Genomic DNA, 22151 nt, shown 5'->3' with positions numbered 1-22151 from the left:
TTCTTCATGGCTGAGATGCCTCTTCAGCACAGCTAGATGCTAGTCTTCTGTCCTTGTGAATACTTCTTATCATTAAGGACATCCTTGATAATTAGCTTAATATAAGTGGATAATATCTCCAAAAGACAAGAAAAAAAAGAATAGAAGAATGGGAGTTACAAATTAGAATAAATAAGATTTTTTAAAGAAAGAAATCTTGAAATTTGTACTCGTATTTTCCAGGGAATGAAGTTAGCAAGAGCAACACAAATCTAAACAGATCGTGTTAAATAGAATGGATTTACTCAATTAAAATATACAGGAAGAACATCACATTATTTTTCAAAGAAAATGGGCATTCCTAACTGTTACTTAGTGTATACTATTACACTTATATATGTGCAGGATACATTTCAAATAAGCAGAATAAGGTCTAAAATCATTTGTCTATTTATTCTTGTATTTCCACAACCATCTTCGAGAGTCTATATTTAGTCATTTGTAGCTTCTGGTAATCATATAGTTGATAGCCACTGATGACCTCTCTGTACTTCTCATCCACTTCCTGGGCCGATATTCTCCCCATTGGTAGATATTTTGGCCATCTAGAGTCTGGGGACTAATCTAGTCTGTAGCTGAGTGATGAGAAGGCATGACTGTTCTTTCTTCTTGGTCCTGAAGGGTACTACCTATCCTTGATAACATTGCTAGTCTAACTTGGCCATTAATTTTAAATCAAGGATAGGGGGGAAATTGGAAATACGAAAGAAGACTATATTCAGGGAAGTTGATGCCAGGCGCTGAGGGGGCATCCTGAAGTTGTCATGGCAGAGACATGAACCACAAGAAGAGATAAGAATAAAAACCCTGTGCAAACCGACTTCTTCACCCTGGATCAGACTTCAGGGACTCTAATGCCAGGCGGTTCATTGTCAGCACATTAAAAACACAGTACAATTTGTAAAAAGTTTCAAGGCAACAATCAGTCCAGTTCCAGGTGCAAGATAAAGCTTAAGGTATAACTACATAGAAACTATTTTATAAAGTCCATGTGACCATGAGGGCGGGTTCTATAGCCAAAGGTCTAGAATCTAGTTTGGTCTCTGCCCAATAGCATATAGCTCATAAGGCCATAAAGTACAAGTGACATCTCCTGTAAGGTGTGGTGGTAATGGTCTAGGGAGGGAAGAGTCTAGGATAATCATTCTGGGGAATTAGGGCGAGGTCTGCCTCTGTAGTAAAAGATGGGTGAGGTCTGCTTCCACAGATAGCAAAAAGGCCACCAGGTAATTAACAAAATCCATTCTTAGCTTTGTGGTAAGGTTCTGAACTTTCTGATGAAATGATGGAATGCAGGTATTTGATTTTTATCTCTTACATTGAGGAGACACCCCTGTGTGGTTAACATCCCTGGTTCTCTTAGTGCCTCTCTGTGAGTACAAAGACCTCTACCCCACTACATGGGACCTCCAGGAATCATATTAAACTCCACCCTTTTTGTACATTTCTAAGACAGTTTATGAATTAATGTGGATTGAACTTCCCACCAAGTTTCCTGTAATAATCGATTACTTCAAAAAATGTTCAACTATTTTCATCTTTGTTCTTAAGATACTAAATTGCTTTTAAATATAACTGAATGCTGGTTAATATTAAGTTGGAATTATAAAGTTTTCCTTTCATTATCAGAAAATGAAATTTTATTGAATATTTTTTCTTTTGGAGGTAGAAATAATTTTAATTCTTGAATAATGGTTTACTGGCATTTGTTAATAGCACAATACTAGATATTTTGTCAAAAATTCTCACTTTTTTTTCTTTAGAAATATATGTTTTCTCATGTTGTCTATAAGGGTGTGTTTATAATCTTAGCACTTTGGACACTGATACAGAATCCTAATTGTAATTCATAAGCTATGCTGGGGAACATAAATAAGCAAGAAAAAAGTTTATGTTGAAGAAGCAAACCAAAATTTGTGTGTGCATATATCCAAATTTATCATATACTATAGATTTTATGCCTAACCTTTAGCAATGCAGTCAAACTTCCAAATTATAAATATGCTGATAAGAGGAGTAGAGAAAATCAAAGTACAGATGCTAGTGCCTTAAACAACAGCATGAATGTAAAAGTGAACATCTCTCTCTCTCTGTGTGTGTGTGTGTGTGTGTGTGTGTATGTACCTACATCTAGCTTTATCTCACTGACTGAAAATAAAATAATCCATGCCCTTGTACTCATATGTAAAAGAAATAGATTATGCATATTTTCAAATGTGATTAATTAAAATGTTTCAATTAAAATATAAAAAGTGATCCCATTTTTTTAAATTATATTGCTTGTATTATAAAAAGATAGAGACTATGTAAAATAAGATATATTTGGAAATCTACCTTCAGGGGTTTTGAGGGTTTTTTTTGACAAATGTTAGAATTTGAATTTGTTTTGTAGTGTTCCTTCTTTCTACTTGAAAAGTCTTCCCCCTAAACTGAACAGCTTTGTTAGAAGATCTAGTAGGAATGACTGAACTGCAATTCCTTTGGAGTACTGTCGCTTGACTGTTAAAAATGTTCTCATACTAGCATAATTTTTAAAATTCACAAATGAACCCAGTGTTGGCATCTCTCTTCTGGGGAAGACTTGGCGTATTGCATGGCCTAACTTGGCTGGGACTGGCTCTAGCTGTGAATTATAATTAACTAACGAGGGGAATCTAAGGAGGCTCTGACTTACAAGCTGCCATTTTTACATCCCAGTATGAGAACTGAATCCAACTCCCTCCATCCTTGCACATCAACAAAGCTGAAAATGCAAAATCTGCCTCGTTTATAATCAGAACCATGACTCAGAGCTGACAAACGGTGCTTATGAGAATGCAATACAATCTGCTAGCTATGAAACACTTTGTTAGTATTGTGGTAACATTGGCAGAATGTCACCCTATCATGCTCAACTTCAGAGGACTGTAGTAACTCATGCTTGTTTTCTAGGCCAAGCACTAAAAATTGCTCATGACATGGAAAAATCATTTGAGGACAGTTGTGCATTTCAAATTAAATATTTCCCATGCATTTATCTATCATTACTTAATCATCTGCCTCCCAGCCTCGGTGGTCTGAAATAGTATCCGCTTGTTATTTGCCATGGTTCTGTGAGATGACTACTTCATCAGATGGTTTTTCTGCTCAGTTAGAGGTGAGGTCACTCATGCGGTTACATTTAGCTCTGAGCTCTGCTCGGGATGGAATGTCAGGGTGACCTCTCTTTCTCCAGGGTATCTCTCCACTTGGCCTCTTGTCTTTCAGTAGTCTAACCACACCTTTCTTTTAGCACAGCAGGTGGTTTCCAAGGGGTCAGCTGCCATATATAGAGCTTCTGAAGGCTCTGCTGGCTTCATGCATGCTAATCATTTAGATCAGACTACATAGCCAAACTGGGAGGGGTGTGAGATACTAACTACTGCAAAAGATAGGAACACTGATGAGTTCATGCAGTCTACCAGTATGACTGACTGCTCATCTCCATAATGGATGTTAGTGGGAAAAAATCCTGAACTTGAGTTGTGCATAAGAGGTATCGTAACAAGTTATAATAATTGTAACTTGAAGCTGAGCATGCTGTGTGAGGAATTTCACAAAATCATAATAATGAATGTCCTTGATTTCATCTTAGAGATGAAATCAAGGCATAAGGAAGTAGTACTTAAATGTGAACAAAGGACTTCATATTCTGTCCGGGTTTTAGTAAAGAAAGTGCATCTCCCTAAGACAAGGTAGCAGATTATTTCTTGTGGATTTGGTGGAGATTTAACTGAGAGTGTTGCACATGTTCAGTATGTTTTATGCTGTTGAACTACATGCTAAGCTACTGTTCACTTTCTTTTGACAAAACTACTAAATGTGTGTTTTCATATGATGTGACTAACAAGTGCCCTTAATGGGCTTTCTGTTTACACTAGAGTTCTCCCTCTTTCTCACTTTCTTCCGACCAAAATAAATATCTGAATCATGGAACAATATTATGTTTCCAGTCTGAAGCATAAAAGTAACACTGTTTTAAGTATTTTAGATTGGTTTACAAAAGTGCCTTCACTGGCACTTTTAGATGTCTTCTCTAAATCCTCAAACTGCATGTCAGTACATTTTAAACTAAAGCTCAAAATGGTTTTCTCTTTTTGTGGAAAATATTCTTCTCTTAACACCATTTCTCTAGTCATTTAATGTTTTTCTTTTTTTGTGCTCTTTTAAACAGTATCACACACTGACCTATTAATTTGCTGCAAGATAGTGAGGAGTTTGCTGACACACAAACACACAAAACTGCACAAATTTGTAAGCACACACATACACATACATAGTCACATAAGCATAATACATTTTGAACAGAAGTATATACACATCAGTATACATATCCAAACATATCTAAATACATGGAGGTATGCACATACATGTAAACATAAATATATACATGTACACACATAAGTATATGTACATGCACATAGAAATGCATGCATACATATACCCCACATACATACAAATACATAAATACACACTAACATATACAAACACATATGAAAGCAATATACATATATACATTCATTACATTCATACATACAGTACACACACACACACACACACCACTCCTCCCCATACACACATCATTTCTCATTTTATTATATCTGTCTATATTTGAGGAAGTCCACAATGTACATTGAGTTTGAGCCTAGCTTGACTACATGCTAACCATAAATGGATAATACCTTAATGTCTCCAATACTGTACACATTCATTATAAGAATCCATCACAATTATAGTCATGATCCTTGCGCACGCTAAATAAAAACTTTTAAGAAAATCATTTGAATTGTACCTTACATAATAAGAAGTATAATTTACCTTTTGCTTCTTTAATATAATTAAATATTAAAATTAGTAACAAATTTTAATCATATAAAAATTTCTTTTTCTCAGATAATACAAGGCCATGGTCTGTTATAGTCCCTTTTATTGCTGAGCTAGAATTGCCTTGAAATTATACAGCAACATAGGGCAGGAAAAGGAAATAGTAATGCCACTCTCAATGCAAACCATCAAATTTATGTAATAGATGCAGCAAGAAATTAGACCATGAAAAGTATTTTAGCTGCAGTAGCATTTTCTTCAAGATCCATCCTTAATGGTGTAGACCTTAAATTTTTGTTCTACGCAATCACAATATCATTTTGCTTTATGAAAATGTATCTATTTATTCTTTTTTATGTAATATTTTTATTTAACTTTTTGCATGTTACTCTCAGTTCCCTCCTCCCTCAGCTCCCCATTCCTCTCAACCCCCCACCCAACTCCATCTACCATCTGCTTCCCCAGGTAGATAACGCCTTCCATGAGGGATTTTCAGAGTCTGTCTTATAATCCCGAACAGGGCCTAGGTCCTCCCCCATGTGTCCAGACTGAGAGAGCATCCCTCCATGTGGAATGGTCTCCCAGAGTCCATTTGTATACCAGGAATAAATACTGATCTACTCTCCAAAGTCCCATAAATTGCCGAGGCCTCTTCTCTGATACCCAGGTTTGGGGGGGAGGTGTCAGGATCACTTCCATGCTGGTCTCTCAGTCATCAGTCTGGGGTCCATGCATTGCTGCTTGTTTAGGTCAGTCTCTGTGGTTTTCGCCAGCCTAGTCTTGATTCCTTTGCTCATCACTCCTCTTTGCAACTGGGTTCCAGGAGTTCAGTTTGGTTTTCAGCTGCTAGTGTCTGCCTCTGCTTCCGTCAGCTACTGAATGAGTTCTAGGATGGCATATAAGGTAGCCATGAATCTCATTATCAGGGTAGGGCATTTAAGGTAGCCTTAATGCCAGTTGCTGTCATTTTTGTAGATCTGTGAAAATCTCACTAGTGCCAGATCTCTCCTCCAACTTCTAATGGCTCCCTCTATTATGGTATGTCTCATCCTTCTCTCCTCTACCCTTGCCCTGGATCAACTTTCCTGCTCCCCTATGTTCTCCTCCCCCCCTCGTTTTCTCTCCTTCTCTTTCTCCCATCTCTCTCTCCCCTCCCTTCTGCTCCCAATCCGGTTAGGAGATCTCCTCACATAACCCTTCTCCAAGTTACCATGCATATCTCTGTTAGGGTCCTCCCTGCTTCCCAGACTCTCTGACAATGGGATTGTAGGCTGGCAATGCCCTGCTCCATGTCTAAAATTCATATATGAATGAGTACATACCATGCTTATCTTTTGTGACTGGGTTACCTCATTCAGGATGGTTTCTTCTAGTGCCATCCAATTGCCAAGATTCCATTTTTTTCTGCTGAGTAGTACTCCATTGTGTAGATGTACCACATTTTCTCTATCTACTCTTCAGGGGAGGGACATCTACGTTGCTTCCAGGTTCTGGCTATTACAAATAATGCTGCTGTGAACATAGGTGAGCAGATGTCCTTATAGTACATGCAGAGTTTACATCTTTTGGATATATGCATAAGAGTGGAATTGCTGGATCTTGTGGTAAGCTGATTTCCATTTTCCAGAGGAATCTCCATACCGATCTCCAAAATGGCTGCACAAGTTGCCATTCCCACCAGCAGTGGAGGAGTGTTCCCCTTTCTCCACATCCTCTCCAGCATAAACTGTCATTAGTGTTTTTGATTTTAGCCATTCTGACAGGATTGAGATGGTACCTTAGAGTTGTTTGGATTTGTATTTTCCTGATAGCTAAGGATGTTGAGCACTTTCTCAAGTGCCTCTCAGCCATTTTAGACTCATCTATTGAGAATTCTCTACTTAGTTCTGTACCCCACTTTTTAATTGGATCCTTTGGTGTTTTGGAGACCTGATTATTGAGTTCTTTGTAAATTTTGGAGATCAGCCCTCTGTCAGATGTGGGGTTGGTGAATATCTTTTTCCATTCTGTGGGCTGGCATTTTGTCTTGTTGACTGTGTCCTTTGTCTTGCAGACGCTTCTCAGTTTCAGGAGGTCCCATTTATTAATTGTCAATCTCAGTGTGTGCTACTGGTGTTATGTTCAGGAAGCAGTCTCCTGTAACAATTCATTCAAGGGTACTTCCCACTTGGTGTTACTTTGGAGAAAAATGTCAAAAAGCAGTGATGTGTGTTAATCTGTTTTCTCAAATGCCTTTCTCATTATCTTCAAATTTTATCTCTTAAAAATATACAATTAATTTAATTGTGTATGTCCATATGTGCAGCGTATGGCAGTTACAGAGCAGTTGATACAAGAATGTGGTACAATCTGGTTCTGCTCATAGCTGCCTTGCTTTGAGAGCCTGCCTTGCAGTCAGGCGCAGGCTAACAGCTGTGTGAACAGAGTGCCATGCAACTCCTCTAGCTTGAAAAGGAATTAACTGTTATTTATAGGGAATAATTAATGTAACATTTTATATGGGTAAACACATTTTCAACCCTTAAGAATCTGTTAGGTTTTTCTTTAAGGATGGCAGATGAGGAATAATCTCATCTGACAGCAAAAGCTTGCTGAGAACCAGTTTATGTTTGGCTATAAAATCGTCATGCAGACTGTGGAGAGAGATCAATTCTAAGGTGAAGCCAAAGAATTAAAAATTAGAGAAGAAAACCAACCCATCTTCACAACTGTAAACATGTGAGCATACCCGTTAGGACACTCATACAATTCTGTTTAGTAGGGAAAATAATGACGAAACCATGTGCTTTTGTCTTTCTAATTTCTTATTTTAAATTCAGCATGGAAGGAGATTAGGAAGGGCACAAAAAAGGAAGAATGACAATATGCACAAGTTAATCCTATGAAGAGAAAGTGATGATTTGTCTGTCACAAGAGTAAGGTCACTGACAGCATTAAGCTCCAAACATGTGTGATGCTAAACACTAAACTTGGACAAATGGTTTGTCTTGATCTACCATCACATGTTTGCTGGCTAAATGTTTTGTTATCACAGATTTGATAATAAGACTGAACTACTTATATGATCTGGTCACTTTTGAATGGGGATCATTTACAATAATTAGATTATCACTGAGCACTGAGACAGTAGTGAATCATACTACGAAAATAATTTGCCTGATGTCATCAGGAGCTACACCTGAAATAATAGTTTCTGAATAGTTTTTCAGTCATCTGGACATTAAAAAGCTCACCTCCACTTGGAGCTTTTCCCTGAAACAGTGAGAGAAAATGGTGGTCTGCTGATGTTCAGGTTTTGAATCACAGAAATGATATTGTATTTCCTAAAGTAATAAAGATATTTTTTAAGTAACCATATCATTAATTCAATTTGTTTAAACACCATCTGTGTAGGTATCTCTTGTACTGTATCTTTTAAACAAACACAGTTAGCGGCCATGGCCTGTCCTCTTCCATTCTGCTAAATGGTCATGGACAGAACATGCAGTACAAAATCAGTCTCCGCGGAAGCAGTGGTGCCAGGCATCTATGATTCTGGAAAACTGAAGAACACTTTTCAAACAATGAAAATCAAAGGACAATCACTTTCACATCTGTTATTTTAGACATATAAGTGAGAAGTAGGCTCTATATTCTGAAGAAGGGGAAGTGCTTCAATTTAGCTGCATCCCAGATTCGAGAGTGATGACAAGCTGCTAAGACAGGGAGATAACACACTGTGTCCACTACCTTGCTGTGCACTGAAGAGTGCTGCATCCATTACCCTTCCACGCACTGAATAGTGAAATGTGTTGAGGTCTGAGCCAAATGTGTTACCTCCATTTTAGACTTCATTGTCATGTTAATGCCTATGGGAAATCCACATTTTTACAAATAATCATCAATAATTTAAAGTTGAAAATTCCTCTATTTCCACGGGTTTCTAGAGAAGGATTTAGAAACTGTTGTGGTAGTACATAGAGACCTAAAGTGGATGGAGCAGTGTTATGAGGAGTGGCCATTGTAGTAAGTATGTGGATTAGGAGTTGCATCCCCAGTGTAGACTCTGTATCTAGACGGTTATAGTTTGAGTACTTAAGTACTCTTCTGGGTGCAGTTTTCCCATGTGGCCACCGTCATCAATGAGGCCTGTGTTGAGGCTCCTATTGCTGTGATAAAATACCATAACCAAAAGCACTTGGGGAGGACCGAGTTCACTACAGCTTATGCTCTCAAGTTGTACTCCATTGCTGAGGAAAGTAAGTACAGAAACTCAAGGCAGTAACCCAGAGGCAGGCACTGAAGCAGAAGTCATGGAGGAATGCTGTTTACTGGCTTGTTCCTCATGGCTTCTTCAGCCTGCTTTCTTATAGCATTCAGCAGCACCTGCCCAGGGGTGGTAACACACACAGTGAGCTGAGCCTTCCCATATCAAACATTAGTCAGGTCATACCCCACAGATTTGCTGACAGCAAGTCTTTTGGAGACATTGTCAATTAACATTTCTTCTTCCTCGGTATGTCTACATATGTGTCTCAAGGAGACAAAAATTAATCAGCACACTATGGATGGATAAAGGTAGAAACCTTTATCTTCTCTCATGAGTTTTGTAAAATGAGTTGTGCCCCTCACATTCGTTTCTGTGCTTCCCTTTTCCCTCAATAAAAGTCAAACAGAATTACCACCAATGAGAGATGAGTGGAGAAAAGAGGGAGGATGTTCAAAAACTAAATAATAGACAGCTAAAACAGGAAGTTTACATGTGTGGTTTACTGTGAATAGTGTTTTAAATTCATAGAATTCATATACTAGTTTCAGCTAGTGTCACCTATAAGCCTACCCCATTAGGAAATCTTGATGTTCTGGAGGAACTAGTTTATTATTTTACCAACAAATTCTAGGAGACACTTCTAGCTACTTTTGGTGACTTAAGTAAAGAAGGCAGGCGGGCCAGACAGTATCATATAGGAACTCAAGGACAAGGGAAAATCGGCACAGGAAATCTTTTTCTAGATTTACAATGTCCATCTTGTTGTCCTTGGTGTGGTGGTCAAGACATGGGTTAGTGAAGATGAGGATTAGGGCAACATCAAGAGAAAAGAGAGGCAAGTGTAAAATTTCCTGAACCTAGAAACTTTGGATGTATATTATAATCACCAGTACATTCTATAATACTTACCTGGCAATATATGCATTATCTTTCTTTTATTTTCTCATTTAAACTCCAGCAATTTAGAACATATACTAATGTCATTACTACTTAAGTAATTTTCTTAAGCTCAGATAGATCAGAACCAAAGCCCAGATCTTGGGTTTTTCTCCACTCATGTCTTGATGTAAATTATACTGATATATCAAGTTTGAAATAAGGGGCAGCTCTCATCATAGGACTGGCTTTCTGTAGGCTATTGCAATAAGAATAATACAGACTTTTTTCTCTTTCTTTTCTTCAGTGAGACTTCATGACAGTATATCGGAAGAGGGTTTCCATTACTTGGTGTTTGACTTGTAAGTACCTGCTTTATAGTCATTTATTTTTGCCATATAGTTGAAAACTATTTTAATCCCAACATTATTTTTCTCATTACATAATCTAAACTAAGGACTACTATAGTATTTTAAGTGTTTTTGAGTGATTTTCCACTCTAATTTTTTTAAAAAGAGAGAGAGTACAATAGTGTGATGTTCACATTTTGAATTGTTCTGAGTGTGTTCCACTATGCACTATCCATGGGAATGTTTTACAAAAATGGATGACATCTGCAAAATTTTCTATTGAATTGTTAAAGAGCTCTATGTTACTATAACTCTTCCCACCATCCTGGTCCCAGTGCTGCATCAGATCCAAATAACATACAGAGAGACTATTAGTTATAATGCTGTTGACTGGTGACTACGATTTCTTATAGGCTAGTTAATCCATATAGTAATCCATAACTACTATATATATATCTACATGGTCTTACCTTACCAAGAATGCATCTACTCCGGGGTCACATGTCAATTTCTTCCTTATTATACTTTTTCTTTGTCTCCTAGTCACACCTATCTTGCTTCCCTATTGGCCAACAGTGTTGTATTCATCAACCAATAAGAGAAACACATATACAGAAGACTTTCCCCATCACTTCTAAAATATATCTTCTATAAAAAGAAGAATCCAGAGAAATAACACTGGTATTCGATGTTCATTTAAGCTAATCAGAATTTAAATCAAGGCTTTCCCAGCAAAAGTAAAGAGGAGATATGGACTCCTAGAAGGCATATAGCAAAACAGTTCACAGGCATGACTAGCAGGAGCTGTATTAGGAAAGACTTACTTGAAGTCATATTTATATTAATTATTTAAGAGATTAAAAAATAGCTGTATCATTTGACAATAATTTGACTTCTGGGAACAAGTCCACAGAAACTATATCCTAAATCCAAGTAAAGTTTTATGCTCAGAAATATTCACTGTGTCACGTTTAAGTGTGTGAGAGAAGAGAAAACAGCTTAGCGATTCAGCCATGAGATATAACTTTTACACTCATTTAATGAGCATTCTCTAGCATTGTATTGTGTTGGTCACAATGAATTTAAAAGTACAATATAGCAGCAAAACATTTCATATTAATATCAAAGTAGCTTAGTAATAGTTTTATTTAAGTCAGATTTTAGTGGTATGAAACCATCCTTCTGTTTGGTTTCTGTAATGTGTGAGTTTATCTTCATCTTAAATTCTACCTGTTCTCCAAATTGATTGCTTTATTTTCAGTTGTCATACTGTCTTCCAAAGGAAACAAAAGGGAATGGTGGTATTTTTGAAAGTATGATATCCATTGAGCAAAGCTTTCACAGGATGAGAATGACTCTTCTGGATCTTATGATATAGGCTAACACAGAAGCACAGTTTATTGTTATCATGAGCATGGATAGGCAGCCACCCACTCCATCTGCCATACCATGACCTGTGTATATCTGGGAAAATAGTAGCCCAAACCTGATTAGACACAGGTCTAGAATATCCTTTATTCAATGCCTCTCCTCAGAGCTTTCACTCTTCTCTGAGCTGTTACTCTTCTTACCCTTTTCGATTATTCATTCTGGCTTCCTACTTCCTCATGAACCTAAAGCCCCTCCTTAGGGTTTTCTTTCTGTACTCACTTTCTTTAGTCATTTCTTTGTTTGTTTGATTTTGATGAGGTGTAGATATGTAGATTTTTCTCTCTGTCCCTCCTGAGTGTTGCAATACAGAGATGCGCCAGAACACTTTCCCCTTCCTGTATTCCTTGAGGATAGCATGCTAGCAAGAAATTCTCAGTTCTCTCTCTCCAATTTCTCCTTTGTTTCTTTGATTGCTCATCTCCTCATTCCCTCCTTCTTTCCCTTCCTCCCCCACCTCTTCTATACTGTGAATTAAGTGCAGTGCCTCATATGTGCTGGGCAAACACACTCCACCTCCAGCTATGACACTTCAGTGATGTGCCACTTCCTACTCTATACATTATTAAGAAATATTCAATCATTCCAATAATAATTTCCCTAAAGGTAATGTTATTTCTCCCTGGTTGTTTTCAGGAGTTTCCTTTTATCTAGTTTTTCAGAGATTTGATTGTGATGTGTTTAGGCTTGTACTTCTTAGTTTTTCTTATTTGTTGGTTTTTGTCTTTTGAAAAGTGTTGGTTTATGTATGCCAGATTTGCACTTTTTTAGACATTTTTTAAATACTTTCAATGTTGCTTTCTTTCTCATTTGCTTTGAAGCAGTGATGACATTATGGATTTTGTTGTTGCCATTGTACTCCCATTGGTTTCAGAGGTTGTGTCCTGTCCGAGTTTTGTTTGTACACTTAAGTAATTTGTTTTGTTCTGTTTACCAATTTGGTATTGATTTTCAGCAGTCTTTCCTTGATTGTGTTTTGTTTCTCTTTCTGTTGTTGAGCTTATCAATTTAGAATTTAAAAATTGCAATTGTTATGTATTTTAGTTCCATAATATGTTGTTTGGTCTTCTATATATCCTTTGTTTTTCTTCAGGGGGCCCGGCTCTTACTTATCCCAAAGATGTTCTTGTTGGATCCCTAATGTGCTTTTATTTGGCAGACTGAGAATCCCTGTCATGTAATTGTCAGCATTGTGGTCTTGGTGTTGCTGTCTAAGTGATGCTTTCTGAATCAAATTGAGCTTTTCTGATTCATGATGTGATTAGGTGTCTGAGATTGTATTCTCATTTTGTATTATTATTCCAGACTCTGTATTGGGTTAAATCTGTTTAGTAGCCCTTCTCTAATACCACATCAGCTGGAATAGGAGGAAGGGCAGGCAATGGTGGGTACCTACAGATCCCTGCTGAGGCTCCACTGATACCCCATTGTGATAGTTCTTTGTTGCTGGGCAAGGTTTGTGCCACGCTAGCATCAAAATGGGGCACATCTTTAATGGTAGAAATGCCTTTATTTTGCTTTTTGTCCCCTAATTATGAGATGTAATGCTATTTGTTGATGATTTCATTATTCAATAAGCTTAGTAACAAGACACAACATAGGGGTTTTCATGTACTCATCTAGATACTGATATGTGACTATATATTTTATAGGCTTTCGTATCATTCCTGTTTAAATTAAAGAGGTGATAAGAATCTATTATTTTCTCATAATTCATTCCATAATTCAGAAAAATAACTGACAAAGAACATATAAAAACAGTTCACATGAAGACAAAATGCAATTTACAGTTACATGTTGTCATGAAGAACCTTTTTCCATTTATATAATTTATTTCCTTGTGTAGGAACTCTTAGTTTCATAGTGGGGATATTATCCTGTGTTGTCAGTGCCTCAGGACCTGAGCATGAACACTTTGGTATGGGGCAAACGAGTTTAACATGCTTAATCTGTCAACTGAACCTCTGAGCACAGTTGCTTTAAAATCATTTCTTATTAATGTGATGTGAATTATCACTAGCTATCATCAGATTGTTTTGTCAGTAAATGAGATTAGTAAGTGAGGCTAAATACAGTTGAGTAAGATATCCAGTTTTAGAGATTTAAAAAACAATGGTTGAAAAGTGTAGATTTTCCTCAACTAACTAGAAAGAAAACATAACCAAATATAAATATGAAATAGCTTCAGACTCTGTGATTATTTTAGAACCAACAAAGAAGAAAAAGGAACATCTTTAGAAGAGTATACATTTACAATATAGTAGGAAAATATGGCCTTAAAGCTATCAAAAAATATAGTAGGGAAATTTGAGGACACATAGTCAGTTGCAGGATAAAATAAATTCTTGAACTCCCATTGAAGGAAGGTGTCTTTTGTTCCTTTTTACCTTCTGATGCTGTTTAGACAGTGTGGCTCTTGTGAATGGTTTCTTTAGAATGACAGTCCCTGGACTCTAAGAGGGAGTTCTGGGTTTATAGGTTCATTTTTTTAAAATGAAAGATTTCACATTATAAAAAGCAAGGGCTGGAAGGAGTTCTGTGAGGAAAAAAGGTTTTTTTCCAGCAATTTTTTTGTTGTTTTTTCAAGACAGGGTTTCTATGTATTGTTTTGGAGGCTATCCTGGATCTCGCTCTGTAGACCAGGCTGGCCTCGAACTCACAGAGATCCACCTGCCTCTGCCTCCTAAGTGCTGGGATTAAAGGTGTGTGCCACCAATGGCCGACCTCCAGCTACTTTAAATATAGGGATCTCACCACCATTTCTATCTGCAAAGCGTTGGTAGTCTCTTTTACATATAGACTAGGGGATCAGTGAGAAAATCCTCCTGAATCTGGAAGCTTTTATGTCTTCACAAGTCTTTTGATCTGCACTGAGTTTCTAAAATCATCCTTCATCATGGTAGATACCCCTATACAACTGTGATGTTCCAGGATCAGATTAGCAACTCTGAAGGCAGAAAGGGCCAAGGTCTTTGACATGGATTTATTTATCCGACAGCTAAAGGAAGAAAATAAAGTAAAGAAATGGATCTAGAGTCCCTAAGAGAGAGGCTTGCAGGCAGGGATGTTGGTCTTTGAGAGATCATTGGGCCCTTCTGTTTCTACACCCATTAAGAAACAATGCTTATAATTAAATGTAGTTAAGAGAAATGTAGTCTTAAAGACACAAGAATGCCTGTGGGAAATTGGAAACCACTTGGGCAGTTGCTTCCAACATTAAACAAAGAGAGAGTATGCCTTGTATGCCTCCTTCGATCTACTTTTCAAGGCCACTTGGCTACCTGATTATTAACATAATAAATTATGTAATTAGTTCATTGGTTGGAGTCTTGTAAATTCCACTAACAGAAGACAGTTGAGAGATTTAAAATAGCAAAATGAATTTCGTAAACATTTATATTACATTCTCAGAGATGAATAACTCAAACTGTAAACAGTCTATTAGTAAGTTCTGGTAAGTAGATTCTTCATGTGTATACTTAAGCTGATAACACTTGAGGAGTAACCCTGGTGTTACTGGGAGAGACATCAAGGAGGACAACTTCACAAATTTATGTCCTACACATGGACCAATGGGAGGGCAGTAGCATTTCTTCTCAGATGCCTTCAATTATAATGAATTGACAGTATTTAGAATATAGTTAAAATGTTATTTGTTTAAGAAATTGGCAGTAGTGGATTGTTTACTAGTCTAGGACCTGTCCCGCTGTGGGTATTTAGCCAAGTTTATAGTATTAGGCAGAACTCTTTCTTCTGGATCGAGCCTCGTGTTCAATTAGATAGCTGTGGATTACCTTAAGATAAAAGGGTCAGTATCTCACCATTGGGGTCTGCCAGGCAGGTCATTATGTGGTTCGCAGGCTTTTCTGCTGGGTAGGACTACTGACTGCTCTTTTCTCTTGGTAGCTTGCATAGCATCTTCAGATACTATAAGAGTTGGTTCTCAGGAAAGAGGCTTACGTACCAGTTCCAGCTCGAATCCTCCAAATCCTGTATCTGAAGTGTGTGGTGTTTTCAGCAGTAGAATCTTAATTTCAAGTTCATCAGAAGCTCCTTTGTGCAAAAGATTGAGAGTATGACAGAATTATGACAAATGGTCAAAATATAGAGAATAAGTGAATGTTGACCAAGCTCCAATTGATAACATCTATAATCAACCCTTACACCGAAGGTTCAGAAAAAAAATGTGAAAGATGGGGTAGAAAGGCTGTAAGAACCAAAGGGACAGCTGCAGATTAGTGTCTTCTAGATATGATGGAGAAGATACACCCATGAAATCTCAACAGCACGGTTGCCTATACAACATCTGCATAATGATAACACCAATTGACATGCTAAAGTGAATGATAGATATTTCACCAGGTCACACCCCTAGATGAAGAATTGTAGGCAATGAGCTGCATGCTAGGAGAAGGAGAATCAGATTTCTTTAGGGACAATTTACCTGTTATCAGATTCCAAAACGTCTATATAGGAGCAATAGTAAATGGACTTAGAAGGTTATGTGTATATGTCTAAATACATAAGTATGTATAGCATAATAACTAAAGAAGAGGTCATGAATGTAAGAGGGAGTACAGGAATACAGGGGAAATGGGAGAGCGAAACTGAGGAATGGAAATGGTGTAAATACCATACACATGCATGAAATTCTCAAAAAATTAAAATTTTAAATTAAAAATGTTATGACAGAGTGACATGTGTTGCATGTTATATTTTTCTCTTCTTCATAGGAGACATATGTGCATAAGAATCTGCCAGGGGACACATGTGTTGTACATACATGGATGCACTGCATGTGTATATACTGGAATACAGATTTATCAGAGCACTGTAGGCCATAGGTAAATGTGTAAGAGAATAACACTTGGATTGCATATTTGCAATCTTCTTAAGAAACTAAATAGAGGGAATTAAATAGGTTTATGAAAAATTTTAATTTTCCTTCTCAGAGATGCCCACGCCTGACCACTCAGCATTGTCATTCCGCTAAGCCCCTTCTTTTTTGTATAACAGGTGCTGGTGGGACTCAATGAGAAACCTGAGACATCTCTGGAGTCCTTTTTGTTTTAGGAGGGTGGGGAGCTAGTTTCATCATTTTAGGCTTGTAGTAAAATTAATGGGAACTCCTGGTATCATTTATAAACATAAGAACATTTCTTAAGTGTTTAGACTACTAGAGAAAAATACTGTTATTACATCTAATATGCAAAAGGTCACTTTCCCCATAGCAAAAACACCTCTTGGAATATGAAGTTCTCTTTAGTTCTCCAATTTAAAGTGTTTCTATTGGTGTACCCAGAAAAGAAATTTTATTCAATTCAATATGTAATGACAGTTTATTAAATGTCTTAGCCTTCCTCAGACATCTATAATTAAAGCTCCATTTTCAAAATTTCTAAAAGGAAAATTCAAGAGGCTGTGATATGTTGCTTCTGTCTTTCCCATTTTGTTTTTTACTATAAAAACATTTGTATTGTTCCTAGTTACTAAGAAAACATGTGATTTTTTCATTACTGATAATGAAAATAATTTTGAGTCATACTCCTTGAGCTATGGAGCAGATACTTTTATTGGGGATATCAGCAATAAAAGCATTAGTTAAGTATCATGTTTTTCAGGCTGAATATATGGAGTTCAGAAAGAAATTAAAGTGACTTAAAAACCCGTAGTAAAGGCTTAATGACTATCAGGGACTGAGAGCTGCCACTCATCCAGTCAACACTGTTAGGGAACAATGGAAGGGTCTGACACTCATGGGACACCAAGGTGAATTACACTCATGTCCTCAGGAATATTGCTTCATTCAACAAAGGTATTCTGAGCATCTCTTGTGCAAAGCATTGCACTTAATTGGCTTAAGGAAAGGTGTACACTATTTTTTTAAAGATACTTTCCTACAACCTCACCCTCCCTATACCTATGTACTTTCAGGAACTACGCTGTTTTATCACATGACCATTGTGCTGAAATATTTACAAAGCACACAGGGACATTGGATTAACAGATCCCTGGCTCCATGTCGTTAGATATTAAGGTTGAGAATGAGGAAATTCTTGTTACATATTACTGAATGTGAACACATAGTTTTTTTTAAATATCTGCTCTGACAATTTTTATTTTAATAAAGTGCTCATTGGTGTATAAATGGTTATTAATTTGGATAGCTCAATAACTGCTTTCTGTTTGTGTCCTCTGTTCTTTGTTCCTATATCTGGCATACTTTGCTGTTCTTTTTGATACTGTCTTTTTTTAAATCTAGAGTAATTTCTGTGATTTTATTTTCTCTCTCTTCTTAGCATAGCAATTGTACTTCCTGAAAAGTGTTTTCAATGGTTTCTTAGAGTTTGTAACATACATTTACATTTAATTTATGGTCACTTTCTTTTTTCTTTTTTTTTTATAAATTTTGTATTTTAATTAGCAACAAGCTTGCTTCACCTGTCAATCCCAGCTCCCTTTCCCTCCCCTCATCCCCGTCCCCCACTCCCCAGCCCCCCACTCAATTCCTACTCCTTTCTCCAGGGAGGGTGAGGCCATCCATGGGGATATCCAGAGTCTGTCATTTTGTTCGGGGCAGGGCCTAGGCCCTTCCTTAAGAGTTCAGGCTAAGAAAGCATCCCTCACTGTGGGAGGGACACCCAAAGTCCATTTGTATGCTAGCAATAAATACTTAGCTACTGCCCAAGGCCCCATATAATGCCCAGGCCTCCTCACTGACAACCACATTCAGCAGGTCTGGATCAGTCCCATGCTGCCCCCCCCCGCCAGCCATCAGTGGGGTTCCAAGAGCTCCCCCTTGTTCAGGTCAGCTGTTCCTGTGGTTTTCACCAGCCTGGTCTTGACCCCTTTGCTCATCATTCCTAAAGATTATGTTGCTTATGCTTCCTATGTTGTAGAAGGCTTCTCAGCCTTCCTAATGCTATGACCCTTTGATGCAGTTCCTCATGCTGTGACCCCCAACCATAACATTATTTTGTTGCTACTTCATCACTGCAATTTTGCTGCTGTTATGAACCATAATATAAGTATCTGTGTTTTGTGATGATTTGGGTGTTGTGACCCACAGGGTAAGAACCACTGGTTTAAACTCTGACTTAAAGTGTTGAGTCTGAAAAGCAGATGCTGTGCAGGGTTTGCAGTGATGGAACCCTGCCTCCCCCGTTTGCTTCCTGTGCACTGCCGCTCCCCATTTACCCGTGTACATGTGTGCACACACACAGTTGGACAAATTCTTTTATGGAATGAATCTATACTTCTCACCCTTCCTTACTCCTTCTTTGGTAGTGCTGTTCCTTTCTGTGTACCTGGCTGTGTTTCAGGCCGTTACCATTGTCTTTGTCCCTGAAGAATTTTACCCAACAGTTCCTTGTGCCCTGCCGCGTCCCCACACACACACAGACACACACCTGCCCCACTTTTCATATGTCCTAGAAAGACTTACTTATTTCTTAATCACTTTTGAAGGGAAAGCTAGCAGGGTACAGAACTCTGGCATTTTATGTTTACACTTTAATTTCTTCCTTGCATTCTCCCTGGCTTTGCTTAGACGTTAGAAAACTTCCTAAACTCTGTGCCTGTCAGTCAAGATGCCCACCAGAGTGGGCATAGGGAGTGTTTCATTCTTCTCTTTATTTTTGTGAGCTACTGTGTTTTCACAACTCCTCATTCCTTGTTGCTTCAAACATTGCTTTATTCTTTTCTCTTCTGCTTTCCTCCCTATCTGGACATTGTACATTTCATGGGTATTTGGTGTTTATTGGACATTGTACAATTTCATGGCTAAACGGTATGTATTGGATATTTTATTCTGACTTTCTCTGTTGTTTTTCCTTCTTCGGTTTTTGTGAGCCACAGTTGTCATAACCCCAAATTCCATGATTCTCAGTTGTGGCCAGTCTCCGAAGGAATCTATGCTCTTTGTGGTGGCATCTAAAGGCATTGCTGCCATTTTGTTTTCTGCCTTCTTGGACTTTTGAGCTCTCTGTTTATAATATACATTGTTCTTGCATGGTGTCCATTTTCCATTAACCAACCTTCCTTCCTTCCTCCCTTCTTTTCTTCCTTACTTTCTTTTTTAAATTCCTAGTCTGACAATTCCAACATTCCCAACGTCTGTGGTTCAGGCTTTTGCTTTAGTTTCCTGTAATCATTTTGAAAGGCATATGTGCTTGGTTAAATGACCTGCAGCAAATAGGCCTATAATGATGTCACAGAGAAGTGTGGGGAGAGGAAGCGTCTGTGGCCTATGATTATATCTCATTCTTGTGGCTGGCCTTTGAACCTACAGAACTGTGAGCTAAATAAATGCTCTTCTATGGTTACTCAAAATTCAACAGTTACAATAATGAAAAACAGATCTGGGATAGGTCAAACTCATCAAAGTTTGAAAGATTCTATAGTGTATGTTCCCAGGGAGTTTTTAATCTACTAATATTATCTACCATGAACTTTACTAATTCATCAAAATTTATGATTTCCTAACTCACACTGGATTTGAGGAGATTTCTGCTGTCAGCTTCTGCTCTGGTAGTCATTTGCCTTACTTCCCATACAGAGAACATAGGTTTACATTGTAGTTTCACTGTATTTGGTGTGTCTACAAAGGGTGGTTCATCTCCCAGTTTGTTTAGCTCTTTGCCTGTTATTGCAAAGAGATGGTGGCTGAGAAAGTGGGAGCTTTCACAGTGTTGTTGTAATAAGTTAAATCTATTTCAAATAATTCTTTCAGAATTTGTACATTTTTTAATTTAAAAATACATGCAAAACATAACTATTTATTAACTAGAGGTAAGAAATCAAAACTAGGAATTTGAATTTTTACAGCAGTCCTTAGGATACAGAAGTCTAGCTTATGTTTCTCATATATTAAAAGTAGCCAGTACTGATAAAGTAGGTACTTTTGGTATTTCTATGCAAATAATAGAAACTAATCATATTTGAAAACACATCTATGCTGAAAATTTGACGTCTGGATTCAATAAAGAGGTTTACTCCTTCTTTAGTTCAGACAGATTTTGAAAGCACACTGTTCTTAAAAAGTTACATATAAAATCATGGGTGGTTATTAATTCCATCTTATTAAATAATTTCACTGCAGTTCCTCAATCCAAAGTTTCACCTTGAAACAGACTGGAATTGCTAACGTGGGTGTAATTGTCGTCTTTGAGGACAGTGTCTGGGGACTGTCAGTGATATGCTGCTGTGTAGAGGATCTGGAAGAGTGACAGTTTCAAAGATGTTGGACTAAGTTTAGCAGACAGCTTCTTCAGTGTGGGATATTTTCTGCCATGTGCTCATCCGTTTCATCTCCCAGTCTGGACTCTGTGGCAGGAAGCCTGGCTCCCACCTCCTCTCTGCTTACTTTTCACTTCTTGAGCCACTCAAACTTGGCAGCTTCAGCTCCTGGCTCATGATTAAGCTCCCACCCCCACCCCACCTCATACTTGGGTACTTTCGACATGCTCCACAAATAGATTTGCTCTTATAATACATTCATTCAGTGAATACTGATTGAGTGCTAATTGCACGTGAAACACTTTGCTAAATACTTGAGATAAAAGAGGTAAATAAGACACAGCCTTTGCCTAAGAGCAGCTCCCATCTAACCAGAAGAGGAGACTATAGACTGAGGTGAATCCCAAGCAAGGTGAACGCATAGGCAGCACCCAACAGATGCCAATCTGATGCAAGTTTCTAGATTATGGGGTCAAAATATGACAAGAGAATGAAGGCAAGCAGGACAATTGTTAGGTGGTAGAAAGCAAATGTAATGATTAATTGAAGCTAAAATTATGTTCTTTTTCTTTCATTGAAAATGGATCTTTTATACAATATTTTCTGATTATTTTTTCCATCACCCTTTACACCTCCTAGTTCCTTCCTAGCTTCCCTCCCATCTGGATCTACCCTCATTGTGTCTCTCCTTAAAAAACAAACAGGCAACAGGGTGATGGTGGTGCAAGCCTTTTATCCCAGTTCTTGTGGAGCAGAGGAAGGCAGATCTCTGAGTTCAAGGCCAGCCAGGTCTACAAGAGCAAGTTCCAGGACAGTCAAGATAACACCAAAAAAAACTTTCTCTAAAAATAAAAACACACAAACACAAAAATAAAAAAACAGGTACCTAAGGCACAATAATAAAATACAGTAAGATAAAATAAAAAGAAAAAAAGAAGGAAAAGAGCCTAAGAAAAGACAGAAGAACAGATTCAGAGACACAAATTCTTTGGTTGAAGACTTTTGTCTCTTGAAAACATTCCATTCTCTTTTTTTGTTGTTTGATTGTTTGTTTTGTTTTGTTTTTCAAAACAGGGTTTCTATATGTTGCTTTGGAGGTTGTCCTGGAATTCGCTCTGGCCTCAAACTCA

General features: G+C 37.6%; 1 protein-coding gene across 24 annotated transcripts in view; it reads left to right on the top strand.

Moving 5' to 3' along the window:
* The window catches only part of Camk2d (calcium/calmodulin dependent protein kinase II delta), a 249204-nt gene that overhangs the window by 123231 nt on the left and 103822 nt on the right, over window positions 1-22151 (top strand). For all 24 annotated transcript variants that reach the window (XM_040751902.1, XM_040751896.1, XM_040751880.1 and 21 more), the window contains one exon: window positions 10314-10368. Coding sequence is in view for 23 of the 24 variants with exons in the window: in XM_040751896.1 (XP_040607830.1) it covers window positions 10314-10368 (55 nt within the window). In the remaining variant the exon portion in view is untranslated. The remainder of the gene's footprint in view (window positions 1-10313; window positions 10369-22151) is intronic.

The sequence above is a fragment of the Mesocricetus auratus genome, unplaced genomic scaffold (genome assembly GCF_017639785.1).
Source record: "Mesocricetus auratus isolate SY011 unplaced genomic scaffold, BCM_Maur_2.0 Super-Scaffold_100009, whole genome shotgun sequence".
Lineage (NCBI taxonomy): Eukaryota > Metazoa > Chordata > Mammalia > Rodentia > Cricetidae > Mesocricetus > Mesocricetus auratus.
The sequence above is the reverse complement of the archived record's forward strand: the minus strand, read 5'-3'. Positions and strand labels throughout refer to the sequence as shown.